The sequence below is a fragment of the Coregonus clupeaformis genome, chromosome 37, assembly GCF_020615455.1.
Source record: "Coregonus clupeaformis isolate EN_2021a chromosome 37, ASM2061545v1, whole genome shotgun sequence".
Classification (NCBI taxonomy): domain Eukaryota; kingdom Metazoa; phylum Chordata; class Actinopteri; order Salmoniformes; family Salmonidae; genus Coregonus; species Coregonus clupeaformis.
The window spans coordinates 33701473-33716400 of record NC_059228.1 but is presented as its reverse complement, the minus strand read 5'-3'; the positions used below and the strand labels follow the sequence as shown (position 1 = coordinate 33716400).

At 44.1% G+C, this 14928-nt stretch overlaps 1 protein-coding gene across 1 annotated transcript in view; it reads right to left on the bottom strand.

Annotated features, from left to right (window-relative positions):
* Nucleotides 1–14928, bottom strand: part of LOC121536585 (amine oxidase [flavin-containing]) — a 69603-nt gene that overhangs the window by 23916 nt on the left and 30759 nt on the right. Inside the window, exons 2-3 of the mRNA XM_041843985.2 lie at nucleotides 12645–12739; nucleotides 12308–12445 (exon numbers count right to left, since the gene is read on the bottom strand). Of these exons, the coding sequence (XP_041699919.1) occupies nucleotides 12308–12445; nucleotides 12645–12739 (233 nt within the window). The remainder of the gene's footprint in view (nucleotides 1–12307; nucleotides 12446–12644; nucleotides 12740–14928) is intronic.

The following is a 14928-nucleotide window of genomic DNA, read 5'->3' as shown; positions in this document are numbered from 1 at the left end:
TGTGGTGTAGTGTGGTATAGTGTCATATAGTGTGGTGTAGTGTGGTATAGTGTTGTATAGTGTGGTATAGTGTAGTATAGTGTGGTATAGTGTGGTATAGTGTTGTATAGTGTGGTGTAGTGTGGTATAGTGTAGTATAGTGTGGTATAGTGTGGTATAGTGTAGTATAGTGTGGTATAGTGTAGTATAGTGTTGTATAGTGTGGTATAGTGTGGTATAGTGTAGTATATTGTAGTATAGTGTGGTGCAGTGTAGTATAGTGTAGTATAGTGTTGTATATTGTAGTATAGTGTAGTATGTGTAGTGTAGTGGAGTGGAGTGTCCATGGTTGTGGTACAAGGCCTAGATCAATGAATAAAGTGGTTGACCCCAGGTTGACCCCAGGTTGACCCCAGGTTGACCCCAGGTTGAGTTAGAGGGTAGGATATAGTACACAGGTAATTGTGAAGCTGTGGACTTCCTGTCCTATAGTCCTTACACTGTAGTCCTATATACTTAGTCCTGATGTCAGGTACTTAGAAAATATACATACATTTACCCTGAATATGAAAGCATATTTTTATTAACAGCTACTTTGTATCCTTTGAAATGTGCAATATGTTGTTCCTTGAAAGAGTAAATTAATGTCTGCAAAATCAAACTCTTTCAAAAACTCTCTCAAAGACTCTCTCAGAGTTTTTCATGAAACTCAAAGACTAATGCATTTCCTATATAATTCATGTCATTCCTGTAAACAGTCAAAGACTTTAACTTGGCCTTTTTACGTTAAAGTTTTATGAAAGACATTCTTCGTACATGCTTATCAAGAACTGCACTCGTCTTATAACGTTCTTTCATAGTTGTTCTCGGAGCTGGAAGCCCAATCTGAGCCCATTTCATTTTAATTAAATTTTGCTCACAATATCTACAGTCTACTTTTCCAAAGCTACTTAGCGCCTACACTCAGGACATACAATAATAGAGCTGAAGTGTCACGATCGTCGTAGAGAGTAGACCAATGCGCAGCGTTAGTTGCGAACATACTTCACTTTATTAACGTTAGTGATAATATATCAACAAAACAATAAACGAAACGTGCAGTCCTACGGTGAACACAGAAACAAACCAAACGGAAACAAGATCCCACAAACACTAAGGGAAACAGACTGTTTAAATATGGCTCCCAATCAGAGACAACCAGCAACAGCTGACACTCGTTGCCTCTGATTGGGAGCCACTCTGGCCAACATAGAAATACCACAACTAGAACTCCCACACAGAACATAAACACATAGAATCTACACACCCTGGCTCAACATAAAAGAGTCCCTAAAGCCAGGGCGTGACATGAAGAACTCAGCGTAAAGTACATGTATAAAAGGCAGATGGTTATTCGTTCTCTGATGGACTCTCTGATAGACTCACAGGCAGTATAATCAAAGGCTATCATTAATGCTTTGTTAGTGTAGCTAGTTCTATAATTTCTCTCTCTCTCTTTTACTCTCTCCCTCGCTGAGGAAAAACTCATTCTCTCTCTCTCTCTCTCTCTCTCTCTCTCTCTCTCTCTCTCTCTCTCTCTCTCTCTCTCTCTCTCTCTCTCTCTCTCTCTCTCTCTCTCTCTCTCTCTCTCTGTGAGGGCTGTCAGCGACCCAGAGGATTTGGTGATCTCGCTCTATGAGGCCGACGTGAGAAGGGTCTTTAATCAGGTCAACAACCGCAAGGCCGCGGGCCCCATAGGTATTCCAGGGTGTGTTCTCAGCGCATGCGCAGAACAGCTGGCTAGGCATATTCACTGTAATGTTCAACCTCTCCTTGTCCCAGTCTGTAATCCCCACATATTTTAAGATGACCACAATCATTACTGTTCCTAAGAATTCATGCCACAATGACTATCACCCTGTAGCACTCACTTCTGTAATCATGAAGTGCTTTCAGAGGCTGGTTATGGCACACATTAACTCCACCATCCCAGACACCCTAGACCCACTCCAATTTGCATACCGCCCCAACAGATCCATAGACGACGCAATCTCAATTGCTCTCCACACTGCCCTCACCCACATAGATAAGAGGAATACCTATGTGAGAATGCTGTTCATTGACTACAGCACAGCATTCAACACCATTGTCCCCTCCAAGCTCGTCACCAAAGTTAGAACTCTGGTTCTGAACACCTCCCTCTGCAACTGGATCCTGGACTTCCTGATGGGCCGGCCCCAGGTGGTGAGGGTAGGCAACATCACCTCCGCCACGCTGACCCTCAACACAGGGGCCCCACAGGGGTGTGTGCTTAGTCCCCTCCTGTACTCCCTGTTCACCCAAAACTGCGTGGCCATGCACGACTCCAACACCATTATCAAGTTAGCTGATAACACGACTGTGGTAGGCCTGATCACCGGCGACGATGAGTCAGCCTACAGGGAGGAGGTCAGTGACCTGGCAGTGTGGGGCCGGAGCAACAACCTCTCCCTCAACGTCAGCAAGACCAAGGAGCTGATCATGGACTACAGGAAAGGGGGGGGAGCACACCCCCATCTACATCGACAGGGCGGCAGTAGTATGGTGTAGTATGTGTGATGTAGTGTAGTATAGTGTAGTATAGTGTGGTGTAGTGCAGTATAGTGCAGTGTAGTATAGTGCAGTATAGTGCAGTATAGTGTAGTATAGTGGGGTGTAGTGGGGTGTAGGGGAGTGTAGTGTTGTATAGTGTTGTATAGTGTTGTATAGTGTTGTATAGTGTTGTATAGTGTGGTATAGTGTAGTATAGGGTAGTATAGTGTGGTATAGTGTAGTATAGTGTGGTATAGTGTGGTATAGTGTCATATAGTGTGGTGTAGTGTGGTATAGTGTGGTATAGTGTTGTATAGTGTGGTATAGTGTGGTATAGTTTGGTATAGTGTGGTATAGTGTCATATAGTGTGGTGTAGTGTGGTATAGTGTGGTATAGTGTAGTATAGTGTGGTGTAGTGTGGTATAGTGTCATATAGTGTGGTATAGTGTGGTATAGTGTAGTATAGTGTGGTATAGTGTGGTGTAGTGTGGTATAGTGTCATATAGTGTGGTATAGTGTGGTATAGTGTAGTATAGTGTGGTATAGTGTGGTATAGTGTAGTATAGTGTGGTATAGTGTGGTATAGTGTTGTATAGTGTGGTGTAGTGGAGTGGAGTGTCCATGGTTGTGGTACAAGGCCTAGATCAATGAATAAAGTGGTTGACCCCAGGTTGACCCCAGGTTGAGTTAGAGGGTAGGATATAGTACACAGGTAATTGTGAAGCTGTGGACTTCCTGTCCTATAGTCCTTACACTGTAGTCCTATATACTTAGTCCTGATGTCAGGTACTTAGAAAATATACATACATTTACCCTGAATATGAAAGCATATTTTTATTAACAGCTACTTTGTATCCTTTGAAATGTGCAATATGTTGTTCCTTGAAAGAGTAAATTAATGTCTGCAAAATCAAACTCTTTCAAAAACTCTCTCAAAGACTCTCAGAGTTTTTCATGAAACTCAAAGACTAATGCATTTCCTATATAATTCATGTCATTCCTGTAAACAGTCAAAGACTTTAACTTGGCCTTTTTACGTTAAAGTTTTATGAAAGACATTCTTCGTACATGCTTATCAAGAACTGCACTCGTCTTATAACGTTCTTTCACAGTTGTTCTCGGAGCTGGAAGCCCAATCTGAGCCCATTTCATTTTAATGAAATTTTGCTCACAATATCTACAGTCTACTTTTCCAAAGCTATTTAGCGCCAACACTCAGGACATACAATAATAGACCTGAAGAACTCAGCGTAAAGTACATGTATAAAAGGCAGATGGTTATTAGTTCTCTGATGGACTCTCTGATGGACTCACAGGCAGTATAATCAAAGGCTATCATTAATGCTTTGTTAGTGTAGCTAGATCTATAATTTCTCTCTCTCTCTTTTACTCTCTCCCTCGCTGAGGAAAAACTCTCTCTCTCTCTCCCTCTCTCTCTCTCTCTCTCTCTCTCTCTCTCTCTCTCTCTCTCTCTCTCTCTCTCTCTCTCTCTCTCTCTCTCTCTCTCTCTGTGAGGGCTGTCAGCGACCCAGAGGATTTGGTGATCTCGCTCTATGAGGCCGACGTGAGAAGGGTCTTTAATCAGGTCAACAACCGCAAGGCCGCGGGCCCCATAGGTATTCCAGGGTGTGTTCTCAGCGCATGCGCAGAACAGCTGGCAGGCACATTCACTGTAATGTTCAACCTCTCCTTGTCCCAGTCTGTAATCCCCACATATTTTAAGATGACCACAATCATTACTGTTCCTAAGAATTCATGCCACAATGACTCTCACCCTGTAGCACTCACTTCTGTAATCATGAAGTGCTTTCAGAGGCTGGTTATGGCACACATTAACTCCACCATCCCAGACACCCTAGACCCACTCCAATTTGCATACCGCCCCAACAGATCCATAGACGACGCAATCTCAATTGCTCTCCACACTGCCCTCACCCACATAGATAAGAGGAATACCTATGTGAGAATGCTGTTCATTGACTACAGCTCAGCATTCAACACCATTGTCCCCTCCAAGCTCGTCACCAAAGTTAGAACTCTGGTTCTGAACACCTCCCTCTGCAACTGGATCCTGGACTTCCTGATGGGCCGGCCCCAGGTGGTGAGGGTAGGCAACATCACCTCCGCCACGCTGACCCTCAACACAGGGGCCCCACAGGGGTGTGTGCTTAGTCCCCTCCTGTACTCCCTGTTCACCCACGACTGCGTGGCCATGCACGACTCCAACACCATTATCAAGTTCGCTGATAACACGACTGTGGTAGGCCTGATCACCGGCGACGATGAGTCAGCCTACAGGGAGGAGGTCAGTGACCTGGCAGTGTGGGGCCGGAGCAACAACCTCTCCCTCAACGTCAGCAAGACTCCAACCACCCAAGCCATAGACTATTTTCTCTGCTGCCGCACGGCAAGAGGTACCAGTGCATCAAGGCTGACACCAACAGGCTCTCTCTCTCTTTCTCTCTCTCTCCTTCTTTTGCCCTCTCCCTCTCTAATTTGTTCTTAATGCTGTGCTGGCAGGCAACGTCTTTCTCAGTAAAATTATGTCACTTCATTACTCCCATCACAGTGGCAGAGAGAGAGCTAAATATACCCTAGCCGCTAATGCTAGGCCAATGCAAGCCACCCACTGTCATTAGCCCAGGCATTGTCCAAACGTACAGCTAACATCTGTTAGCTAGCGATTACAACATCTCTCATCTAATTTCTCATGTGTGATGTCTTGGGAAAGGACATGTGTTACAGAGAAAAGAGGCATGTTGGGTATAAATTAAGAATTTATTTCCAAAACGCTAGAGTTAGGGTTGAACAGGGATGTGGAGATAAAGCTAGGGTTAGGGTTAGGTTTGAACAGGGATGTGGAGATAAAGCTAGGGTTAGGGTTGAACAGGGATGTGGAGATAAAGCTAGGGTTAGGGTTGAACAGGGATGTGGAGATAAAGCTAGGGTTAGGGTTGAACAGGGATGTGGAGATAAAGCTAGGGTTAGGGTTGAACAGGGATGTGGAGATAAAGCTAGGGTTAGGGTTGAACAGGGATGTGGAGATAAAGCTAGGGTTAGGGTTGAACAGGGATGTGGAGATAAAGCTAGGGTTAGGGGTTGAACAGGAATGTGGAGATAAAGCTAGGGTTAGGGTTGAACAGGGATGTGGAGATAAAGCTAGGGTTAGGGTTGAACAGGGATGTGGAGATAAAGCTAGGGTTAGGGTTGAACAGGGATGTGGAGATAAAGCTAGGGTTAGGGTTGAACAGGGATGTGGAGATAAAGCTAGGGTTAGGGTTGAACAGGAATGTGGAGATAAAGCTAGGGTTAGGGTTGAACAGGGATGTGGAGATAAAGCTAGGGTTATGGTTGAACAGGGATGTGGAGATAAAGCTAGGGTTAGGGTTGAACAGGGATGTGGAGATAAAGCTAGGGTTAGGGTTGAACAGGGATGTGGAGATAAAGCTAGGGTTAGGGTTAGGGTTGTATTGAGACTAAGGTTGAGATCTGCATCTACTGAAGCTAGACAGACTTTTGTTGCTGTTCTTTAACAACAGTAGACATATCTACTGACCAGGCTAGATTTGCCATTTGGCAGTCTGCCACTGTCCCTTAAAACTATACCTGTTGTCTGGTTCAATGGCCATAACAGATACACAAATATTATACAGTACAAGACTAATTAAATACATTTCCTTATAACAAAAGGAAGGCGATGTGGAAGGAAGCAGACTATTGAGATGTAGGGGTGGTTCTGGGCATGCCCAGTAGAGCAGCGTTGAATAATGTCATGTGCCAAAGGGCTCTTCCACTAGAGAGCCATGGAACCCTGTGACATCATCCACATGACCACTCTGCTGAATTCTATTTCACTACTGCTGCTGTGGATGGGTTTGTGTGGTGGGGGTGGGGGCACTAGTGAGTGTGTGTTCACAGGCCTACGTGCGCACGTCTTCTCATGTATGTACATGTTCTTGTGTGTGATTGAGAGTGAATGACTCCAAAGTCCATGTTTTTATTGCTTCAGCGCATGGCTACATCCTCCCTCAACATGCCCCATCACACAGGAAGGGTATTGAGATAAGCCCCATACAATAGAAACAGGAAGAGAAGTGCCGCCATAACCAGTTCAGAGAGCCCATTGATTTATAGTGGAGGGAGTAGGTTAACCTGGGTATAAGGCTGGAGCCAGAGGGACCAATCTAATACGGAGGTAGAGAATGCTGTGTGTTAAGAATAATGGTGCTGCTACTTTAATAACATATAGAGGGATATCTTGGAGAGAGAGAGGGAGACAAAGAGAGAGAGAGAGAGAGAGAGAGAGAGAGAGAGAGAGAGAGAGAGAGAGAGAGAGAGAGAGAGAGAGAGAGGGGGGGAGGGAGGGAGCGGGAGAGAGGGAGAGAGAGAGAGAGAGAGAGAAAGAGAGGGAAGGAGAGGGAGAAGGAGAGGGAGAAGGTGAGGAAGAGAGAGAGAGGGAGGGGGGAGAGAGAAAGAGAGAGAAAGGGGGTGGCTGCAGCTCTTTTTCTTTTTTCTCTCTCTCTTCTCTCTCTCTTCTCTCTCTCTTTCCCCCCTCTCTCCTGGGCCACTCTGGGGAGGAGAAACCACATTAGAAAACTCCTTCAGGCAGAGATTAGCATCTCCAGTCGCTAACGCTCACTGCTAATGCTCCAGAGAGGCTGGGGGCACGGGTGGGTGGTCACTAGATGGCCATGCTGGAAAGGACCATATTGTCATCAGAACTTATGAGCAACTATGTGGAGTAGGGGTTAGGGTTAGGGTGGTGGTTGTGGTTGAGACTAGGGTTAGGGTTGAACAGGGATGTGGACATGAAGCTAGGGTTAGGGTCGTGGTTGTGGTTGAGTCTAGGGTTAGGGTTGAACCGGGATGTGGACATGAAGCTAGTGTGGTGTTTGTGGTTGAGTCTAGGGTTAGGGTTGAACTGGGATGTGGACATGAAGCTAGGGTGGTGTTTGTGGTTGAGACTAGGGTTAGGGTTGAACAGGGAAGGGGACATGAAGCTAGGGTCGTGGTTGTGGTTGAGACTAGGGTTAGGGTTGAACAGGGATGTGGACATGAAGCTAGGGTTAGGGTCGTGGTTGTGGTTGAGGCTAGGGTTAGGGTTGAACAGGGATGTGGACATGAAGCTAGGGTTAGGGTCGTGGTTGTGGTTGAGGCTAGGGTTAGGGTTGAACAGGGATGTGGACATGAAGCTAGGGTTAGGGTCGTGGTTGTGGTTGAGGCTAGGGTTAGGGTTGAACAGGGATGTGGACATGAAGCTAGGGTTAGGGTCGTGGTTGTGGTTGAGGCTAGGGTTAGGGTTGAACAGGGATGTGGACATGAAGCTAGGGTTAGGGTCGTGGTTGTGGTTGAGGCTAGGGTTAGGGTTGAACAGGGATGTGGACATGAAGCTAGGGTTAGGGTCGTGGTTGTGGTTGAGGCTAGGGTTAGGGTTGAACAGGGATGTGGACATGAAGCTAGGGTGGTGTTTGTGGTTGAGGCTAGGGTTAGGGTTGAACAAGGATGTGGACATGAAGCTAGGGTTAGGGTTCTGGTTGTGGTTGAGGGTTAGATTGAACAGGGATGTGGACATGAAACTAGGGTTAGAGGTAAGGGTTGAGGTTTGAAGGCACAGTTAGTCTGTCATCTCTAGCATGGCCAGATAGTGGTTATCTGGTTAAATGGTTACCCGGACAGTCTGCATTGACCCTATCTTGCACTGACTCTATGAACACTCACAAAGCTATGTATACACTGCATATACGGTACACTCTCTCACACACACTGTCACTCTCACACAAAACCCACACACATTCACATACAATACATACACACACACACATAACACACACACGCATACTGACACAACACACACACACACACACATCCTGTACACACTCATCATATGCTGCTGCTCTGTTCTTTATTTTACTCTTATTATTATCTATCCTGATGCCTAGTCACTTTACCCTGCCTTCATGTACATATCTACCTCAAATACCTTATTATTATCTATCCTGATGCCTAGTCACTTTACCCTGCCTTCATGTACATATCTACCTCAAATACCTTATTATTATCTATCCTGATGCCTAGTCACTTTACCCTGCCTTCATGTACATATATACCTCAAATACCTTATTATTATCTATTCTGATGCCTAGTCACTTTACCCTGCCTTCATGTACATATCTACCTCAAATACCTTATTATTATCTATCCTGATGCCTAGTCACTTTACCCTGCCTTCATGTACATATCTACCTCAAATACCTTATTATTATCTATCCTGATGCCTAGTCACTTTACCCTGCCTTCATGTACATATCTACCTCAAATACCTCTGCACATTGATCTGGCTCTGGTGCTCCCTGTATATAGCTTCATTCATTATTTACTCTGCATTGTTGGGAAGGGCTCGTAAGCAAGCATTTCACGGTAATGTCTACACCCGTTGTTTTCGGCGCATGTGAAATGTAACATTTGATTTGATTTGATTTGGCATTCCATCCTTTCAAACATTGTCATGAATGAAAGAGAGACGTGCATTTCCTGTGCATTAGATTGTGAGACAGCCAGAGCAGGAAGTTATCTGTTATCTAATGGAAGTGGTCAGTACTGGCTGGGACAAAGCCCTGCGGCCACAGTGTTTCAGAGAAACCAATGGATCTATGATGGATCTGTCTGTTCAGGCCTCCCTGGAAAACAGTGGCAATTGTTTTGTTTTTGTTGTCACAGACATATCTCAACATAAACTGTTCAGAGGGGACTGTGTGAATCAGGCCTTGATGGTCGAATTGCTGCAAAGAAACCACTACTAAAGGACACCAATAAGAAGAAGACACCTGCTTGGGCCAAGAAACACGAACAATGGACATTAGACCGGTGGAAATGTGTCCTTTAGTCTGGAGTCCAAATTTGAGATTTTTGGTTCAAACCGCTGTGTCTTTGTGAGACGCGATGTGGGTGAACGGATGATCTCTGCATGTGTAGTTCCCACCGTAAAGCAAAGAGGAGGAGGTGTGATGGTGTGGGGGTGCTTTGCTGGTGACACTGTCTGTGATTTATTTAGAATTCAAGGCACACTTAACCAGCATGGCTACCACAGCATTCTGTAGCGATACGCCATCCCATCTGGTTTGGGCTTAGTGGGACTATCATTTGTTTTTCAACAGGACAGTGACCCAACACACCTCTAGGCTGTGTAAGGGCTATTATACCAAGAAGGAGAGTGATGGAGTGCTGCATCAGATGACCTTGCCTCCACAATCCCCCGACCTCAACCCAATTGAGATGGTTTGGGATGAGTCAGACGGCAGAGTGAAGGAAAAGCAGCCAACAAGTGCTCAGCATATGTGGGAACTCTTTCAAAACTGTTGGAAAATCATTCCAGGTGAAGCTGGTTGATGGAATGCCAAGAGTGTGCAAAGCTGTCATCAAGGCAAAATGTGGCTATTTGAAGAATGTCAAATATAAAATATATTTTGATTTGTTTAACACTTTTCTGGTTACTACATGATTCCATCTGTATTATTTCATAGTTTTGATGTCTTCACTATTATTCTACAATGTGGAAAATAGTAAAAATAAAGAAATACCGTTGTGATTAGGTGTGTCCAAACTTTTACAAGAGTTCTATTTTGTTTGTTTTTACTCCTGAACTTCCTCTACCCTCAACCTCTCCGATCATTTTCATGATGTCCATCCGGTTTGCTTCTATGTGCCTTATCTTTCAAACTGTGCTCTTTCACAAAAGTTCTTAAATTATAACCTATATACGTATTATGGACACAGTATGTTTTACATTAGTTATCTTGTTGTTATTAGTCCCAACCTTCAGCTCCATTCAACACCACCCATCTATCTCTTAACACCATCCATATAGGATTTCTATTTGTCATATACAGTGGGGAAAAAAAGTATTTAGTCAGCCACCAATTGTGCAAGTTCTCCCACTTAAAAAGATGAGAGAGGCCTGTAATTTTCATCATAGGTACACGTCAACTATGACAGACAAATTGAGAAAAAAAATTCCAGAAAATCACATTGTAGGATTTTTAATGAATTTATTTGCAAATTATGGTGGAAAATAAGTATTTGGTCACCTACAAACAAGCAAGATTTCTGGCTCTCACAGACCTGTAACTTCTTCTTTAAGAGGCTCATCTGTCCTCCACTCGTTACCTGTATTAATGGCACCTGTTTGAACTTGTTATCAGTATAAAAGACACCTGTCCACAACCTCAAACAGTCACACTCCAAACTCCACTATGGCCAAGACCAAAGAGCTGTCAAAGGACACCAGAAACAAAATTGTAGACCTGCACCAGGCTGGGAAGACTGAATCTGCAATAGGTAAGCAGCTTGGTTTTAAGAAATCAACTGTGGGAGCAATTATTAGGAAATGGAAGACATACAAGACCACTGATAATCTCCCTCGATCTGGGGCTCCACGCAACATCTTACCACGTGGGGTCAAAATGATCACAAGAACGGTGAGCAAAATCCCAGAACCACACGTGGGGACCTAGTGAATGACCTACAGAGAGCTGGGACCAAAGTAACAAAGCCTACCATCAGTAACACATTACGCCGCCAGGAACTCAAATCCTGCAGTGCCAGACGTGTCCCCCTGCTTAAGCCAGTACATGTCCAGGCCCGTCTGAAGTTTGCTAGAGTGCATTTGGATGATCCAGAAGAGGATTGGGAGAATGTCATATGGTCAAATGAAACCAAAATAGAACTTTTTGGTCAAAACTCAAAGAATGCTGAGTTGCATCCAAAGAACACCATACCTACTGTGAAGCATGGGGGTGGAAACATCATGCTTTGGGGCTGTTTTTCTGCAAAGGGACCAGGACGACTGATCCATGTAAAGGAAAGAATGAATGGGGCCATGTATCGTGAGATTTTGAGTGAAAACCTCCTTCCATCAGCAAGGGCATTGAAGATGAAACGTGGCTGGGTCTTTCAGCATGACAATGATCCCAAACACACCGCCCGGGCAACGAAGGAGTGGCTTCGTAAGAAGCATTTCAAGGTCCTGAAGTGGCCTAGCCAGTCTCCAGATCTCAACCCCATAGAAAATCTTTGGAGGGAGTTGAAAGTCCGTGTTGCCCAGCGACAGCCCCAAAACATCACTGCTCTAGAGGAGATCTGCATGGAGGAATGGGCCAAAAAACCAGCAACAGTGTGTGAAAACCTTGTGAAGACTTACAGAAAACGTTTGACCTGTGTCATTGCCAACAAAGGGTATATAACAAAGTATTGAGAAACTTTTGTTATTGACCAAATACTTATTTTCCACCATCATTTGCAAATAAATTCATAAAAAATCCTACAATGTGATTTTCTGGAAAATTTTTTCTAATTTTGTCTGTCATAGTTGACGTGTACCTATGATGAAAATTACAGGCCTCTCTCATCTTTTTAAGTGGGAGAACTTGCACAATTGGTGGCTGACTAAATACTTTTTTTCCCCACTGTATTTTCCAACTGTGATGTTTCACAAAAGTTCTGAACATTTCTATTCTCATTGTTTCTACAGATTGTAAATTGAAAATAAACATTTTTGTTAAAGGTATTATTATATTATTGATCGATTGACTATGACTTTTCAGATCACCCAGTAGGGCTATCTGCAGGGTTAGCTCCAGGTAAATTTTGCAATTCTTCAGCTATTCCTGGACCTGTGACCAAAAACAAGCTACAAATGGACAGTGGCAATTGTTACTGAGTGACAGACATGGCCAATACTGGTCCTACACTGGTTTTCAGCACGCACGCGCACACACACACCTTTACATAATGCACCAGCCTCTCCTCCTCGTTGACTTTGTAGGTCTTGACTCCATATTCTTTAGCCAATCGGAGGATCCGATTCTGAGTTGGCCCGACGTAGGCCCCACCCAGGTCAACATACTTAGTCTGCTCATTCTGGAGAGAGAAGGAGAGAGAGAGAGAGCATCAGACAAGCAGTGGACAATCCTAATCCCAGAGGTCAATTGTGTTTTAATCTATAACCAAATCAGTTGCTTAAAAATGATTACACTATAAACAACATGTAAAGCTGATTCTTATAGGGATTACACATTGACTGGCCTTTGACTGGCCTTTGGTCTGACATAGGTCTTACCCGTACGGTGAAGGTCCGTCCACCAACCCGATCTCTAGCTTCCAGAACCACAGGACTCAGACCTTTCTCCTTCAACAGCTTAGCTGCACTCAGCCCTGAGAGAGAGACAGAGAGAGAGAGAGAGAGAGAGAGAGAGAGAGAGAGAGAGAGAGAGAGAGAGAGAGAGAGAGAGAGAGAGAGAGAGAGAGACAGACAGAGAGAAAGGGAGAGAGAGAGTTAATATTTATTGTTTATTTCACTTTTGTTTACTATCTATTTCACTTGCTTTGGCAATGTTAACATACATTTCCCATGCCAATAAAGCCCTTAAATTGAATTGAGAGAGAGAGAGAGAGAAAGAGAGAGAGAGAGAGAGAGAGAGAGAGAGAGGTAAGTGTAAACATGATAATGATTTATGATGAAACAATCCAAGTAAATAATCCAACTATCCCCTCTTTAAACACCCGTCTACCGTTTTTTTTGTTAATTCTTTCCAATGTGTCAAGTAATTCTCTTTTTGTTTTCTCATGATTTGGTTGGGTCTAATTGTGTTGTTGTTGGTGTCCTGGGGCTCTGTGGGTCTGTTTGTGTTCGTGAACAGAGCCCCAGGACCAGCTTACTTAGGGGACTCTTCTCCAAGTTCATCTTTCTGTAGGTGATGGCTTTTTTTATTTTTATTACATTTAGCAGACGCTCTTATCCAGAGCGACTTACAGGAGCAATTAGGGTTAAGTGCCTTGCTCAAGGGCACATCGACAGATTTTTAGATTAGAACCAGCGACCTTTCGGCTTTGTTATGGAAGGTTTGGGAATCGCTTCCTTTTAAGTGGTTATAGAATTTAACGGCTCTTTTCTGGATTTTTATAATTACGGGTATCGGCCTAATTCTGCTCTGCATGCATTATTTCATGTTTTTCGTTGTACACTGAGGATATTTTAGCAAAATTCTGCATGCAGAGTCTCAATTTGGTGTTTGTCCCATTTTGTGAATTCTTGTTTGGTGAGCGGACCCCAGACCTCACAACCATAAAGGGCAATGGGTTCTACAGTGGGGAGAACAAGTATTTGATACACTGCAGATTTTGCAGGTTTTCCTACTTACAAAGCATGTAGAGGTCTGTAATTTTTATCATAGGTACACTTCAACTGTGAGAGACAGAATCTAAAACACAAATCCAGAAAATCACATTTTATGATCTTTAAGTCATTAATTTGCATTTTATTGCATGACATAAGTATTTGATCAAATCAAATCAAATCAAATTGTATTGGTCACATGCGCCGAATACAACAGGTGCAGACATTACAGTGAAATGCTTACTTACAGCCCTTAACCAACAGTGCATTTATTTTAAACAAAAAAAGTAAGAATAAAACAACAACAAAAAAAGTGTTGAGAAAGAAAGAGCAGAAGTAAAATAAAGTGACAGTAGGGAGGCTATATATACAGGGGGGTACCGTTGCAGAGTCAATGTGCGGGGGCACCGGCTAGTTGAGGTAGTTGAGGTAATATGTACATGTGGGTAGAGTTAAAGTGACTATGCATAAATACTTAACAGAGTAGCAGCAGCGTAAAAAGGATGGGGTGGGGGGGCAGTGCAAATAGTCCGGGTAGCCATGATTAGCTGTTCAGGAGTCTTATGGCTTGGGGGTAGAAGCTGTTGAGAAGTCTTTTGGACCTAGACTTGGCACTCCGGTACCGCTTGCCGTGCGTTAGCAGAGAGAACAGTCTATGACTAGGGTGGCTGGAGTCTTTGACAATTTTGAGGGCCTTCCTCTGACACCGCCTGGTATAGAGGTCCTGGATGGCAGGAAGCTTTGCCCCAGTGATGTACTGGGCCGTACGCACTACCCTCTGTAGTGCCTTGCGGTCGGAGGCCAAGCAGTTGCCATACCAGGCGGTGATGCAACCAGTCAGGATGCTCTCGATGGTGCAGCTGTAGAATTTTTTGAGGATCTGAGGACTGGATCTGATCACCTACCAACCAGTAAGAATTCCGGCTCTCACAGACCTGTTAGTTTTTCGTTAAGAAGCCCTCCTGTTCTCCACTCATTACCTGTATTAACTGCACCTGTTTGAACTCGTTACCTGTATAAAAGACACCTGTCCACACACTCAATCAAACAGACTCCAACCTCTCCACAATGGCCAAGACCAGAGAGCTGTGTAAGGACATCAGGGATAAAATTGTAGACCTGCACAAGGCTGGGATGGGCTACAGGACAATAGGCAAGCAGCTTGGTGAGAAGGCAACAACTGTTGGCGCAATTATTAGAAAATGGAAGAAGTTCAAGATGACGGTCA